At 47.8% G+C, this 15,931-nt stretch overlaps 1 protein-coding gene across 3 annotated transcripts; it reads left to right on the forward strand.

The window, feature by feature from the left end:
• The first annotated feature begins 201 nt into the window (after nt 1–201).
• LOC124046077 (calcium-binding and coiled-coil domain-containing protein 1-like) lies at nt 202–10,498 on the forward strand. 3 transcript variants are annotated; one of them, XM_046366056.1, is made up of 15 exons: nt 202–378; nt 2,051–2,208; nt 2,368–2,470; nt 4,492–4,694; nt 4,920–5,132; nt 5,411–5,559; nt 6,104–6,173; nt 6,693–6,848; nt 7,184–7,438; nt 7,816–7,941; nt 8,410–8,505; nt 8,743–8,830; nt 8,979–9,268; nt 9,589–9,680; nt 10,284–10,498. In XM_046366056.1, exons 2-15 carry the CDS (start codon nt 2,077–2,079, stop codon nt 10,309–10,311), a joined length of 2,001 nt encoding a protein of 666 aa, XP_046222012.1. In that variant the 5' UTR covers nt 202–378; nt 2,051–2,076; the 3' UTR covers nt 10,312–10,498. The 3 variants fall into 3 exon arrangements, with proteins under 3 accessions (XP_046222012.1, XP_046222010.1, XP_046222011.1); XM_046366054.1 differs by lacking the exon at nt 10,284–10,498 and adding an exon at nt 9,827–10,136; XM_046366055.1 differs by lacking the exons at nt 202–378; nt 10,284–10,498 and adding exons at nt 1,348–1,506; nt 9,827–10,136.
• The last annotated feature ends 5,433 nt before the right edge of the window (nt 10,499–15,931 follow it).

The raw sequence follows: 15,931 nt of genomic DNA on the forward strand, positions 1-15,931 counted from the left end.
AGAAAATAATATGCACCAGCCATGGACGCCGGGAATCATCAAATTACAGAACGCGATTTCCCGTAACCCGACCTTTGAGCGTCTCCTCTGTGTTCGGGGGTTGTAGTTTTCCTCCTATAATTTCTAGCTTCAGATCTGTGCTTCATCCAGCTATAAAGAACAGCAGTTCCCATAATACAGCAAAACACACCACCACTGTGATGCGTGTGTTTTTGTTATTGTTGTAGGTTAGTGGAACAGCTGAGAGCGAAGAGACGTCGTTGTGCATCTTTAAAAAAACGTTGAATCGTTTTCTGACACGGATGGACTTTGTCTGCCTTTAATCTAAATAGGGACGGATCAATTGGACAATCTGAAGAGCAAACAGACCAGAATAAGGTGAGTTTCAGTCAAATAAACTCTGACGATCTGTATCTGCGTAGAGTTCTCCCTATGCAGAAACGAACACAAAGGAAAACGAGCAAATGGTCCTATTTGGTACAGGTATTTGTTGATGATGCACACCTTTTCTTTAATACGTTACACTACGGCGAGATCGGTTAACGGTCCCGATGGTCCTGATTATTGGCTTTTGCGCATCAAGGGAGTCGCGCACACAACGTGGGTTTCTTTTTCCACTGGAGTCTATTATTGCGCACACTGGAGACTGCAGCTGCTAGGCTAGGTGGGCCTTGTCTTGACACGAATCTCGTGCGGTGTAATTTGAACATTATTTTCTCGTGCGGTGTAATTTCAACAATTTTTTTATTTTTACGTTTAGAGATATTTTAGTTATAATAATAGAATAAGTCGTTTATTACCACAGATTGTATTGTTTGTGGGCTTTTGCTCATTTCTAACAAAATAAACAGAACACAAACATGAAATAATGCTCGTGTCAAGTGGACTGACGGCTGCACGTTGTGTGTGTTGTGCTTATTAATGCGCTATACATGGTTTATGAACGTGTTATTACCTCATACACTTTCTCAAGAGTTCTCACTATTTCCACTTTTGTAATCTCAGTAATATGGAGCATGTGTTAGCCAGAAATGTTAGATATAGGCCTAATGCCAATTTGTAAGTCGCTCTGGATAAGAGCGTCTGCTAAATGACTTAAATGTAAATGTAAATGTAATGCGCCGTACAGTTGTTTTAATACAATGCTCTTAATTTAGTTAGAGGTTGCATTGTATTACATGGATTTAGACTGACACCTGTCATCATTTATCGCTGCCAGTTCAATAGTGAAAGATATCAAATGTATATGTTGTTGGCTACTGTGTCTATGCCTGGATACTAGTCCCACGTGGCTGTATGTATGTCGACACGTGACGAGAGTGAGCGGCAGGGTAATCTAGTGGTTAGCGCGTGTGGACGAGTAACCGAAAGGTTGCTAGATCGAAATCCCGAATGGACAAACTAAAGAAAAGCTGTCGTTCTACACCTGAGCAGCTAACCCGCTGTTCCTAGGCCGTCATGGAAATTATAATTTGTTCTTTAACTGACTTGCCTCGTTAAATAAAGGTAAAGTAGAAACAGAGTGGTGTACAATAACAACAAGGTGTTGGGCAAATGGCTGTAATAAATAGTCTCGGTGTTGTTGTCATGTAGTGTGTGGTTATGTGTTATGGTCGTTATGGGCTTAACTGTCATCTAGATTTTACTATGGGGGGGGTGTCCTTCCCCCATGCTTTTCCGTGCCCTCCATATGGTCACTGAGAGGGGATCATCTTTCACTGAACAAACACTCCCGGAGTCGACTCTTTCTCTTTCACTCAGTTTGTTTCACAGCAGTCACCTCTCACCTACTTCTCCATATGCTCATCTGAACAGGTCCCGGGGTACATTAGTCAAATACTTTAAAATGGTTGGAAGTTATTTGAGGTGTGATTGATTCAACTTCCAAGTGTACCATTTTGTGACTACTCTATTGGTTCTGTTGTACCAAACAACACAATCAAATGTAGTTGAAAGTGTTTGAAACACAGGTCTGAGGTTTGGTGTCTGTCTACCTGTGTTTATTATAGCCGTTGTCAAATGAAATGTTGTGACACCTGTATCCCCACAGATACTCACCAGTGTTATTGTGTTGCCATGGAGAAGGCCTGGAGGGTGGAGTTTAGGAACGTGGGTAGTAGCTACTTCCCTCAGAGCCGCGTGGAATGCCACTACAGCATCAGCTCGCAACATACCTGGGCCAGCCATGACTGGGTCGGGCTCTTCAAGGTATAAGGTTAACCTGATAAATTAGTAAAACCCACCCCGAGGAGTGGAAATCAAGTGAAATGCACAGCAGTTTAAAAATGTTACTGTATATATTAATATTTTTGTGTGTGTGTTTTTTTTATGTCTCCCTGTCTCTCTCCCCTTGTCTGACTCGCTCAGGTGGGATGGTTGTCAGTGAAGGACTACCACACCTTTGTTTGGGCCCTGGCCCCGGAAGGCTACCAGGAGGGCACAGATGTCAACTGCTGTGTTAACTTCCAGGGTACTAAGTCCCTCCCTTTGAACCCTCCCTCTATTTCATACAAAGTGTGCCTGGTCAACATTCAGACTGTTCAGAAAGTAGTGTACACACACATTCCTTATTCTTCTTTTTCATTGAACCAAGCCAGTTAAGAACAAATCCATATTTACAATGACGGCCCACCAGGGAACAGTGCGTTAACTGACTTGTTCAGGGGCAGAATGACATTTTTTTTTACCTTGTCAACTCAGGGATGGAACCTTTTTGGTTACTGGCCCAACGCTCTAACCACTAGACTACCTGCCGCCCCAAGTTCATTGCAGGGTCATCAAATAAAGATAGATATCCACACTCACGAAAAGTGTGAGACCATTCAACAGTCTGCTGGTATCTGTCTTTATTTCCCAACATTCATACTCTGCCAAGGTCTGTAAGGAAACGCTCCCACTTTGGATTGGTCCCACAGTAAATTGAATGACCCTGTTGAAGGGTACTATAGGCTGGTGACTGATATTTAAAGCAGAGACACGACTCAATAAGTCACATAGTGTTACAGAAAGGAGACGATCAGATTGTTTCTCTCTCTCGCCCTGCTCTTTCTATCTCGGTTTTGAATTTAAACCAGTCTTTGTTCGACTCTGATTGAATTCCTTTAAGAAGTAGAAGGTTGAGTAATGAGGACGAGAGAGACAATGGTACAAAGACCAGACCAGACTGAATAACCAACCATACATTACACTAAGGCAGTCAGGAGTGAATAGAGAGCACCGAGTGAAAAGTGTCCTTTTAACATTACAGCACAGGAGCTTGCAGACTTTACACTGTGTATAAAGTGTCCTCCGTCCTCTCAGTGACATTGCTAGCTGAGGTGACTACAGATTGCCTGGCTTTCGGTGGCTGAGCAGAGCGGCTGTGTCATTGAGTTGTGTCAGGGAGATGAACAGCTATCACTGACACAGTAATTTATCGTCTGTGAGGACTGAGGAGACAGACGTCTGATGTAGTCATAGCACATTCAGGATTATGCCCACTTGTCACAGAGGTCGGTTATCTACAGTGCACGCAGTGGTGGAAAAAGTACCCAACTATCATACTTGAGTAAAAGTAAAGATACCTTAATAGAAAATAACTCAAGTAAAAGGGAAAGTCACCCAGTAAGATACTACTTGAGTAAAAGTATTTGGTAAAACATATATATAGTAAAGTATCAGAAGTAAAAGTACCATTAAATTCAAATTCCTTTGTCATGGCTGTTGAAGAGGACCAAGGTGCAGCGTGATGAGCGTACATTTTCTCTTTATTTGGAAAATGCAGAACAAAACAAACACTACAGAACCAAACCGTGCCGCTAAATGCTATGTGCCCTAAAGAAAGTCAACTTCCCACAAAGACAGGTGGGGGGGGCTACCTAAGTATGGTTCTCAATCAGAGACAACGATAGACAGCTGACCCTGATTGACAACCCTACCCGGCCAAAACATGGAAATACAAATAATAGAGTATAGAATACCCACCCCAACTCACACCCTGACCAAACCAAAATAGAGACATAAACAGGATCTCTAAGGTCAGGGCGTGACATCCTTATATTAAGCAAACCAGACGGCACAATGTTCATGTTTTTTTTATTTACTGATGGGGCACACTCCAACACTCAGACACAGTTTACAAACAGTTGTGTTTAGTGAGTCCGCCAGATCAGAGGCAGTAGGGATGAACAGGGATGTTCTCTTGATAAGTGTGTGGATTTGAAAAAATGCAATGAGTACTTTTGGGTGTCAGGGAAAATGTACATTATTTTCTTTAGTAATGTATTGAAGTAAAAGTTGTAAAAAATATAGATAGTAAAGTACAGATACCCCAAAAATGACTTAAATAGTACTTGAAAGTATTTTTACTTAAGTACTTTACACCACTGTGTACATGTCATCATAACTGAAATCATGGACATAAATACATTTTTAGCAGTATAAGCATGTATACATCTAGATCAATAATCCATTGACCATTTCACTCTACCACTCCCTTCCTCCCCCTTTTAGCCTCCTATCTGCCCAAGTCCAGTTCCCAGCAGTACCAGTTTGTGTACGTGGATGGGAAGGGAGAGGTGTGCTCTGCCAGCTCCCAGTTTACCTTCAGCGCCCCTAAACCTTTGGAGGACCTGGTCACCCTGGAGGAAGGAGCCCACGGAGAGGAGGGGGGGACCGACATGCTTCTGGTCGTACCCAGGGCTGAGCTACTGCAGGTGGGCATGAGGGAGTGCAGGTGCGAGAGAGAAAGAGAGAGAGAGAGAGAGAAAGAGTACTGTAGAGGGATGTCCATATCCTCTTTCAGTTATAGAGAGGGTGAAAGAATGTTGATGAAATGAAATAGGCAGAGGTGAGAATCAATAGTCAATTGCAAAGAGACAGAGGATGGAAATGGATCATCTTTTAGGCACTCAGTTAATGTTCTCTCTCTCTCCTTCCAGAGTCGCCTGCAAGAGTGTCTTCGGGAGCGAGCCGAGCTGCTCCATGCACGGGAGTCAGCCGAGAGGATGAAGGAGAGAGAGAGGGAGAAGTACAGGAGGGCAAGAGAGGCGTGGGACAGAGGCTGTGAGGAGCTGGAGAGGAACATCGCAGACCTGAAGGAAGAGCTGCGAGAAAGCAGAGACAGGGTGGAAGAGATGGAGAGGAGGCAGGAGGTACTGTAACATTACAAGACAGGATTAATGTCCGTGCCAAAGGGGATTTGATCCTGTCCAAGTAGCCCCTGTGTCTGGTCATGAGCACTTATCTTTGTAAAAAAATACGATTTGACGTAGAACGACAAGATCACAACCCCAGATGTACATTCTACTGTTATGTCACGTCAAAACAGGAGCAGTTCATTTACAGGTCAAATGTGCTTCACCATCTACAAAGGAGTCTCAGGATACTGTATAGAATGTAGATTCTCTCTCTCTCTCCCTCCCTGTCACAGGAGGTGGAGGCATCAGGAGAGGCCTTGGCTCAAGAGAAGAGATCCATACTGACTATGAAAGCAGCCAGCGAACAGCGAATCAGAGAGCTGGAGGATGACATTAAAGCCCTGGCACTGAAGGCTTTGGAACGAGAGACTGAACTGGAGAGGTCAGAGACGCTCTCTATCTCCCTGGAACTCAACCGCTCTCTTTGATCTCTCTCTTTTCTATCCTCTATCTCCCTCAATCTCTCTCCTTGATCTCTCTCTTACTATCCTTTATCTCCCTCAATCTCTCTTTGATCTCTCTTTTCTATCCTCTGTCTCCCTTAATCTCTCTCTTTGATCTCTCTCTTTATATCCTTTTATCTTCCTCAATCTCTCTCTTTGATCTCTCTCTTTCTATCCTCTTATCTCCCTCAATCTCCCTCAAACTCGCTCCTTCTATCCTTTATCTCCCTCAATCTCTCTCTTTAATCTCTCTCTTTCTATCCTCTTATCTCCCTCAATCCCTCTCTTTGATCTCTCTCTTTCTATCCTTTATCTCCCTCAATCTCTCTTTGATCTCTCTCTTTCTATCCTTTATCTCCCTCAATCTCTCTTTGATCTCTCTCTTTCCATCCTCTTATCTCCCTTAATCTCTCTTTGTCCATCGGCCTGCCTGTTTTTCTTGCGCTGTTCTCTGGTTAATGCTAACCCCGTCTCTGTGTGTAGGATGAAGGAGAGAGCCAAGAAGCAAGCAGTTCAAAGGAGGGAGGAGGAGAAAGAGAGGAAAGTTCTGCAGGTACTATAATGGCTTGGATTTATTTAGTGCTTCTTCACTACCAACATGTGGTTTTTTTCACTACCAACATGTGGTGTTTTTCACTACCAACATGTGGTGTTTTTCACTACCAACATGTGGTGTTTTTCACTACCAACATGTGGTGTTTTTCACTACCAACATGTGGTGTTTTTCACTACCAACATGTGGTGTTTTTCACTACCAACATGTGGTGTTTTTCACTACCAACATGTGGTGTTTTTCACTACCAACATGTGGTGTTTTTCACTACCAACATGTGGTGTTTTTCACTACCAACATGTGGTGTTTTTCACTACCAACATGTGGTGTTTTTCACTACCAACATGTGGTGTTTTTCACTACCAACATGTGGTGTTTTTCACTACCAACATGTAGCATGCTACCTGGGTGAAGCACAGCAGCCATTTTGGGCCCCGAACACTAACCACCCATCATGTCTGATCCCAACCCCCTCACCCCCCTCTTCTTCCTCTTCCTACATCCACGTGTCTTCCTCAGCTCAAGCTGGAGCAGTCCGAGGGGGAGCTGCGCAGTCTGTCGGCTGAGTTCCAGGGTCTGAGGAGCTCCCTGGCCCAGAGAGACACACACGCCCTACAGCTACGTGACACCATCACCACCCTCACATACAGGCTGAGTACGGCGCAGCGGAAAGAGGTAAGGCTGGGACCACCCACAGAGGGCCCGAGGGTAGTTAATAAAAGGGATGTAGGGGATTGAACAAAACACAATGCAACAGGAAAATGGCAGTACCCACTGCGGCCCCTTGTTCTCACCCATCATCGTCTAACCAGGCTATTGAGGTTATTTTAGCGACCATGGCAAACTTTGCTGGCTGGAGAAATAGGGATGGGCGGTTAGAGAGGGAGTGGCAGGGTTGGTCAGAGACAATGTGAAAGGAAAGTTCCCAATGTCCCGTGGCCTCACCGGTCGTCTGACGAAAACCATGTTATTGTTGCTGAACTATCATCTCCTCTTGTCTTTCCTATCAGGTGGAGAGCGAGGCCGCCCTGGCTGAGATGCGGGGCCTGCGGGAGCGTCTGGGGGCCAGTGAGCGTTGTGCCGAGGGCCTGAAGGGAGAGCTGTGTGCCCTGGTGGCCCAGAGGGACCAGGGCCAGACAGAGCTGCACCAGGCCAGGCTCCAAGCGGCACAGCTCACCCTGCAGCTAGCCGACGCCAGCCTGGCCCTGAGGGAGGCCAGAGCACACTGGGCCCAGGAGAGACAGAGCCTGCAGTGCAGCACTGAGGTAATGACAAGGATCATCGTATGGATGGACTTTAATCACATGAATTGGATTACTCAAGTAGTCAAAGCGTTTCACAATGATAGTGACTGTAGACGCCAACCTGTACAGAACACTCACTGACAACTGTAACGCACTAATATACTCAACTCAGATTGGAACTAGAGATTAGCATTACTGTGCTGGAAACGATGCATGGTCTCCTCTTTCTGTTCCGCTATATATGCGACAGCTGCGGCCGACTGGGAAAGCCTCACGTCTTCTCGATACACAATTTCCCAGTATCTCCGGTTGAACTTTGAATTGAAGTATCTGAATGTCCCAGCAGCATGACTTGGGTTAAGCGGTGTGTGTGTGTGTGTGTCCCCCCCCCATGGCAGAAGGCCAGAGAGCGTCTGGAGAAGCTGAATGGAGAGACGCAGCGGATAGAGAAGAAGCTCCAGGAGGAGAGGATGGAGAGAGAGAAGGTGGAAGTGGAGCTGGGAAGAGAGAAGGACTGTAACCGGGTAAAGACTTAACACCTACCGTACCACAGACCATAGTCTCCGTGCAAAACGACATTTCAAGCTATTAATAGACACACACACACACACACACAAAAAAAAAAAAATATCAACTCTCCAGACACGCTCGTGGCTCGGCTCAGGATGCTGACATTCCATGTGTCGTGCTATACGGTATTGAAAACCACTCGGCCTTGTTGGTCCTGTACGGCTCAGTTGGTATAGCATGGCACTTGCGGTCCCGTGGTTTTGGGGTTCCATTGCCGAGGCCACCCTTAACGTAAAAATGTATGAACGCGCGACTCTTAAGTCGCTTTTCGGATAAAAGCGTCTGTCTAAAGAGACGTGTTTTTGCCAACATGCTGGGTCATGTTCGCTCGTCCCTTTAATTGCTTGCGCTGCTGTGCTGCTGGCTAGGCTGTGTGTGTATATAAGTATGTGACTCCTTGTTTTGATGACTGCCCCCTGCAGGTGCAGCTGGGTGAGACATGCAGGGAGCTCCAGGAACTGAAGGCCAGTCTGAGGGTGGCCCAGAAGGAGAAGGAGCAGCTGCTGCTGGAGCAACAGGCAAGACCCGCACCTTTATACCTCCCATCTCTTCAACCACCATTCCCCCTCTCCACATACAGACACATTTCCATAGCAACTGCTAAGCCCTGCCCACTTCGGAGACTTAAGATTTCTATACATGTCAAGAGGTGTAGAGGCCCGGAGGTCCGTTTGGTGATGACCCTGAGTTGTCTTGGCATAATACTTGTCTATGTGTAAACGAGTCTCTTGACGGCCCTCCTCTGCTCTGTACAGGACCTGATGGAGTACATGGGTCAGGTGGAACAGAGGAGGGAGGCTTTGGCAGATGCCAAGTGGAGCGCTGCGGTGTTCGCCTCCACCAGTGAGTGGAGGAACCCACCTCACACCGTGGGAAACACCCTAGCACAGAGAGACATGTACAACGATACTCATTTGATCTGTGAGAACTCCTGGCCCTGCTCTGACGATCACTTACCACTGTTGTTTTCTACTCTGTGTGTGTCTGACAGGCCTCCATGACAGTCCTCTGTCTGACTCTGAGGATGAGAACCCTGAGGCCCTGCAGCCCTCCCGCCAACCCTGCAGGCAGCCCCCCCCCCCCTCCTCCCGCCCCCTTGCCCACTACAGCCTGTGTGACCCCCAGGCCCAGCCTGACTCCCTGCTCCCCTCCACCCCCCCTTCCTCCCCCAGAGACATGTCCCGGTCCCTGTCCCGAGGGGGCGTCGTCATCAGCCAGCCCGCTCCCCTGTTGTTGCCCAGGCAATCGGGCGGAGACACCCTAACACACAGCTCTGAGTCGGTAAGAGACAGTATCAGATGCTCTTACACATGCACACGCGCACACACACATACACACACGACTAATTCTTGTACAATTAGCCAGGCTGTTTCCTTAGGCTGATAACATGCAGCTATCTCCAGTGCTTCTGTCTGTGGCTCATTTAACTGTCACCGATAAACTGTATATCTCAGAAAGGCACTTAGAGAGCTGCCTGTGCAGTGCCTTATTTCCCTATTATGGCCTTACTGCTAGGTTATTACATGTGTATGCCTCACCACTCACTTTAACTTTCTCTCTTTCTGTCGCTCCCCCCCCCCCCTCTCTCTCTGTGTGTGCAGGAGGAGGAGAATAACACCGACCAGTGCGGAGGACACAGCTCTGGAGAGGAGGCAGCCCTGCTGCTGCCTGAGACCACAGACACAGTCCTCAGGTAGCTTGCAAGCACACACACACACACACACGCACACGCACATGCACACGCACACAAACACACACACACACACACACACACACACATGCAGTACATGCACTGCAGCTTCACACACCCACACACAGAGGGCTTTTTTATGATGACAGGCTGAGTATGGCTCTCAGAGATGGACGTTTTGAATATCGGGTCGTAAAAGAAGTTGAGTGTGGAGGGGAGGAGAAAGGGAGTGTGTACGACGGAGGCAGCGCGAGGGAGGGAAGAGGCCAGTGAGGGAGAAGGAGGGGAGAGATGGGAGGACAAGGGGACAGGTAAGTTGACAGCTGGCTATAGCAATGATTTAGCTACAGGCTAGTACTGGAGTCACGGGCCAATTTTCAGCATCATTAAAGCACTCTCTCTCCCACTCTTTCACTCTCTATTTCTCCCTCCCTCCTTCTCTCGCCTCCTTTTTTCTTTTCTTCTCGTATGTGTTCCTTTTCTACAGTTCTGCTGTTCCGTGACCCCACCGCGAATGTAAATTGGGACGACAAAGGTCACGATTGATTATTGATTTTGATTGATTGTTCACACCCTTTCCTTTCTTCGTTGTTCCCTCTCTTCCAGTGACCTGGCTAATACCTCTCAGTGGTAGAGAGCGGAGATACAGGACCAAGTCAACAGCATCACTGTCAGTGTGTTCTTTACTTTTAATTCAGTATTCAGCACACACACACACACACACACACACACACACACACACACACACACACACACACACACACACACACACACACACACACACACACACACACACACACACACACACACACACACACACACACACACACACACAAACACACTACAACTCACCTCTCTGACAAATGATGTTAATATGCAATTTGCTTCCACATTTTTCTATAAACTTCTTCTTTGATGTGTGACTTCTAGGCTGTTGTGCTGCACCTGCACATAACGTGGTCCTAAGGATGACATAATGCCTGTCATTAAAAGGTTGTGACAGCTCAAATCATAGTTACGGCCTCTCGTGGTCGTTCTAAAGCGTGAAACGCGTAAACATTGAAGTCTTCGTTAGATGTTTAATAGTTAATGCTTCATAACAGGGTTATTTCGGTTGCAGGAGGAGTGATGTTGGGAGCTTTACGACCGGCGTTATGTCATCTTTATGACGCCGTTACTATGAGGCATCACGACAGCCACTGTAATTAAGAGATTTTGAGTGAATGTATCCGTCTCCTTTTAAAATCTAAAAGTTGATTTGAACACTTCCGTCGGTGCCGACAACTTTAAACACTTCAGACTACTGTAATAATAGTCATTAAGACGTACTTAGACTTTTGTTTGACGAATCATTGTAAAGTACAGATATGTATAATGTTTTTCCTCCTTATATTCAAAACCTGAGATGTTATATTATAAGCATATTCTGTTATTCATTATTAGACATTTAAATTCCTGCTTTATTAGGGGTGCTGCAGTACTAGTTGAAAGGAGACTCAAAAGGTAGAGAGGTGTCCAAGATGGGGGAGAACGGTTGAAAACTCTTCTGGAAAAGGGTGGCAGTTTGAGAGCAATCAAGTTGGGGAGGGCAATCAGGTTAGGGAGGGCAATCAGGTTAGGGAAGGCGATCGGGTTGGGGAGGGCGATCGGGTTGGGGAGGGCGATCGGGTTGGGGAGGGCGATCGGGTTGGGGAGGGCGATCGGGTTGGGGAGGGCGATCGGGTTGGGGAGGGCGATCGGGTTGGGGAGGGCGATCTGGTTGGGGAGGGCGATCGGGTTGGGGAGGGCGATCGGGTTGGGGAGGGCGATCGGGTTGGGGAGGGCGATCAGGTTGGGGAGGGCGATCGGGTTGGGGAGGGCGATCAGGTTGGGGAGGGCGATCGGGTTGGGGAGGGCGATCTGGTTGGGGAGGGCGATCGGGTTGGGGAGGGCGATCTGGTTGGGGAGGGCGATCTGGTTGGGGAGGGCGATCGGGTTGGGGAGGGCGATCGGGTTGGGGAGGGCGATCGGGTTGGGGAGGGCGATCGGGTTGGGGAGGGCGATCGGGTTGGGGAGGGCGATCGGGTTGGGGAGGGCGATCGGGTTGGGGAGGGCGATCTGGTTGGGGAGGGCGATCGGGTTGGGGAGGGCGATCGGGTTGGGGAGGGCGATCGGGTTGGGGAGGGCGATCGGGTTGGGGAGGGCGATCGGGTTGGGGAGGGCGATCTGGTTGGGGAGGGCGATCGGGTTGGGGAGGGCGATCGGGTTGGGGAGGGCGATCTGGTTGGGGAGGGCGATCGGGTTGGGGAGGGCGATCGGGTTGGGGAGGGCGATCTGGTTGGGGAGGGCGATCTGGTTGGGGAGGGCAACCAGGTTGAAGGTAGACTGGAAGAGACACTAAAGAAAGGTAGTTGCTAGTAATTAATTACTAATTTGTTTTGTTGCACAATATATTTGACTTCCAATATTCTATCCTCCGCAACATACAGCTATTGCTCCTGCATGCTGGTAGCTGTAGAGCCACTGCAATACTTTCGTACTTGATACCAGATGTCAATCTTAAAGCGGGTGTTGTTTTAAAGCAAGAATAATGTGCGTTTAGAACGTCCCAGAAGATCATTAGTAATGCGCTAGATTCACTGTGCGCGGTATACAGAAACGACCCGCTTCAGAGGGACGAAGCCATTCTAAATTTGTACCTAAAAGAACAAATTGGTAAACGAAGGAATTTCATCATAACATCATCTAATTTATGGACACCGACGTTGCAATACTTGTTGTGGGTTGTTGTTCCTATAGCTCATGGAAGTCTGGCCTGGACTAGATTACTACTGGGTCAAGAAAGACATTTTTCACGATTTTCTACCAATACTCCGCTTGTGTGATATCGTAATGAAATGATATGAAGTTTTAGTTGAAGCTACAGAGTTGATACGTGTAATAAGAAGAACATACTAAAGCCAGGGTTCATCCTGTCTGTGTCATGTCGTCTCTCATCCATAATCATTACCACCGGGTGTTGTATATTTCCTCTTCGTTTAAAAAAAAAAAAAAGACTCGTTTCTTTTTCTTTCCCCCTGATTTTTCTGTCTTGAGGGTCAATTGAACTGTATTATTATCTATCACAACTGTCCCGGTAAGGGTTGAAGAGTTTGTCCAAAGGGTCGAGGTGTGGGTGCCACTATACAGGGTGTGGGTGCCACTATACAGGGTGTGGGTGCCACTATACAGGACAACAGTTTGCTCACACATGGGTTGTAAAAAAGCCATAGTGAAAAGTGTGACGTCTGTAACATACAACCCAGTCCGTCATAATAACAACTTTGTCAGCGCTGACGGACATCCCTGCTCAGTTGAAGGCTGTGCTTCAATACGTTTTGGAGTACCCTCGTCTCTGCACCTGTTGAGCTATACCTGTGGTGTAGTTTAGTACTACACATCTGTTTGCCTCCCTGGGTGTGAGTGATTCTGACGTCCTGGCATGTGCACCAAACGTTCCGTAAGCACCGAGATCGACGGGTGTTTTGTCGACGTCAGATCTAGATGTCCGTGGGAAGTTCTATGTCTACGTCTACTGTGAGCTACGTGGGTGTGTAGTGTAACTTCTATTCAGGACAGCTGCCTACTCCCATTGCAATAAGGCTCCCAGTGGTTTTCTGGTGTGTATGTTTGTTTGTTGAGGTCATCTTACTTATGAAAAAAAAAGAAGGAAAAAAAGGAGTAGTTATTGGTAAATACTATATACTGTCTGTTCGTGTGGGTGGGTTTCTGTAATAAAATAAACATGTACGTGTATCAATTTTGTGTGATGTGTTTGTCCTTTTGATGGAAGATAAATGTTTTTTACAAAAAAATTCTGCTGCTTCCTCCGGGGCGTGACATTTCTGATGCTAATTTGCTCGTTACACGTGTCTCATCTCTCCGTCTGCATTTCGGTTCTTACCCTCCTGCTCCTCTTTACCTGCAGTTCTCTCTCGTTCCACCCCCCATCACTCTACTTCCCCCGTTCCAAGTCCAGGGTGACGGTAGCTAATTATAAAATCAATGATGCCAGGCTGGCTGGTTTACGGCCTGCTCTAAAACCTTAACTGGGAAATCACTGGTGGATTAATGCCTCCCTCACTCTTTATCGCTTTTAATTAGACATGTAAAAGATATGAAGAGCCAGGGGCTAGAACACATCTCCGATGAGATGAGGCCAAATGGTACCCTATTCCCTATGTGGTGCACTACTTTTGACCAGGCCTCTGAAGGGAATGGAGTGCAATTTGGGACGTACCCCCACATCTCTTATATGACCTCTGCCACCCTAGCCTGTCAGCCCCTTTTTTCTTTTCCTCTGCTCTCCCCTTTCTTGTTTATTTATTTCCTCCCATTGTATCCCCCCGTTCCTACTAGCAGACCCTCCTCACTCTGGTATGTGGTACCTTCGTTTCTTGAATAGCTCCTTGCCAACTCGTAGCGTTGTCCTCTAACCAAATCAGTCCCCTCCTTGCAGCAAAGGGCTCGGGCCCCCTCCCCTCCTCTTTCCCGTCCCTCCTCCTCTCTCTCTCTATCTTTCTCCCGGTCTGTCTGTCTGTTCAATTTATGATCCCTACATCTTCAAATGTTTCTCACCTTCCCCTAACCTTCCCTCCTCACTTTTTCCCCCTTTTGATTGCTCCCTACCCACTCTGCATCCGCTGTGTATGTAATGGAACGAAAGGATGCCGATCATGTCCCCGTCTCCTTCCTCCGGGCCAGCCGTGATAGGCTACAGTCTTTCCCATAATCACCCCATCCCCTCCTAGCATATGACATGTCCCTTACCACCCTTTTACTATGGCTCCAGGACATCCGCACAGCCCCTGAATGTTTTATCACACACTCTGATCTGACTCTCCATTCCTTCTAGCTAGTCTTGTCTGGTGATGTAAACAGTGCTTACCAGTGTTCTGTCCTCCCAGGCCGGTGTTGCAGACAGCGCTACCAGTGTTCTGTCCTCCCAGGCCGGTGTTGCAGACAGCGCTACCAGTGTTCTGTCCTCCCAGGCCGGTGTTGCAGACAGCGCTACCAGTGTTCTGTCCTCCCAGGCCGGTGTTGCAGACAGCACTACCAGTGTTCTGTCCTCCCAGGCCGGTGTTGCAGACAGCGCTACCAGTGTTCTGTTCTCCCAGGCCGGTGTTGCAGACAGCACTACCAGTGTTCTGTCCACCCAGGCCGGTGTTGCAGACAGCACTACCAGTGTTCTGTCCTCCCAGGCCGGTGTTGCAGACAGCACTACCAGTGTTCTGTCCACCCAGGCCGGTGTTGCAGACAGCACTACCAGTGTTCTGTCCTCCCAGGCCGGTGTTGCAGACAGCACTACCAGTGTTCTGTCCTCCCAGGCCGGTGTTGCAGACAGCACTACCAGTGTTCTGTCCTCCCAGGCCGGTGTTGCAGACAGCACTACCAGTGTTCTGTCCTCCCAGGCCGGTGTTGCAGACAGCACTACCAGTGTTCTGTCCTCCCAGGCCGGTGTTGCAGACAGCACTACCAGTGTTCTGTCCTCCCAGGCCGGTGTTGCAGACAGCACTACCAGTGTTCTGTCCTCCCAGGCCGGTGTTGCAGACAGCACTACCAGTGTTCTGTCCTCCCAGGCCAGCTCCCATACACTGTATGTAAGGCATGACGACGATAGAAGAGTTGGCTACAGAACGGGACCAGCCTACTCTCGGAGAGAGCTGGTAGCCACTAGCCACGTGATCTTAACTCGCCAAGCAAGCACGTCTAGAAATCAATGCAAAATTGCCCATGTTCAGAACAAGCGCAAGCAAACCCAGTTCTTGGTTTACTCTATTCAGACCAGTTCCTGTATGGTTCACGAAGGATGATTCATTATTGATTCTCTACCAGGACCTCTGAGTGATCAGTATGCTCTCCGAGTAATAGAAGGAAACCGCTAACCTCCGTCCTGGGGTGGACTGGCGTTCTCCCTTCTGGCGATCCTTGTAGCTTCTTATTCGCCCGTTCCCTCTTACTTTTCACTTGTATACTTCCTTGTAACCTTGTCGTTGCTTTGCGCCATTAATAACCTGGAGAGGATATCTGCTCCAACCATCAATTGACTAATCATGGCTAGTATAATTGGAAATTGTGGCGATGAAACCCCCCCCCCAAGAAAAAATACCAGCCTGACTCTTTAAATCCCCTTACTACCCCAACACTCCTACCCATTGCCCCAGGGTTCCCATAGCAACGTGTTATTGGGGTTGAATATATGAGGCCGTTTAGCTTCAGTCCGTGTAAAGCAGCTA

This window comes from Oncorhynchus gorbuscha, linkage group LG10 (assembly GCF_021184085.1).
Source record: "Oncorhynchus gorbuscha isolate QuinsamMale2020 ecotype Even-year linkage group LG10, OgorEven_v1.0, whole genome shotgun sequence".
In the NCBI taxonomy this organism is placed as follows: domain Eukaryota; kingdom Metazoa; phylum Chordata; class Actinopteri; order Salmoniformes; family Salmonidae; genus Oncorhynchus; species Oncorhynchus gorbuscha.

What these genes read in the sequence shown, in the direction of transcription:
- LOC124046077 (XM_046366054.1), top strand. Translation starts at nt 2,077, where the DNA reads ATGGAGAAGGCCTGGAGGGTGGAGTTTAGGAACGTGGGTAGTAGCTAC. An exon ending in ACTGGGTCGGGCTCTTCAAG is followed by an intron (nt 2,209 to 2,367) that starts GTATAAGGTTAA and finishes TGACTCGCTCAG; the next exon opens with GTGGGATGGTTGTCAGTGAA. An exon ending in CTGCTGTGTTAACTTCCAGG is followed by an intron (nt 2,471 to 4,491) that starts GTACTAAGTCCC and finishes TCCCCCTTTTAG; the next exon opens with CCTCCTATCTGCCCAAGTCC.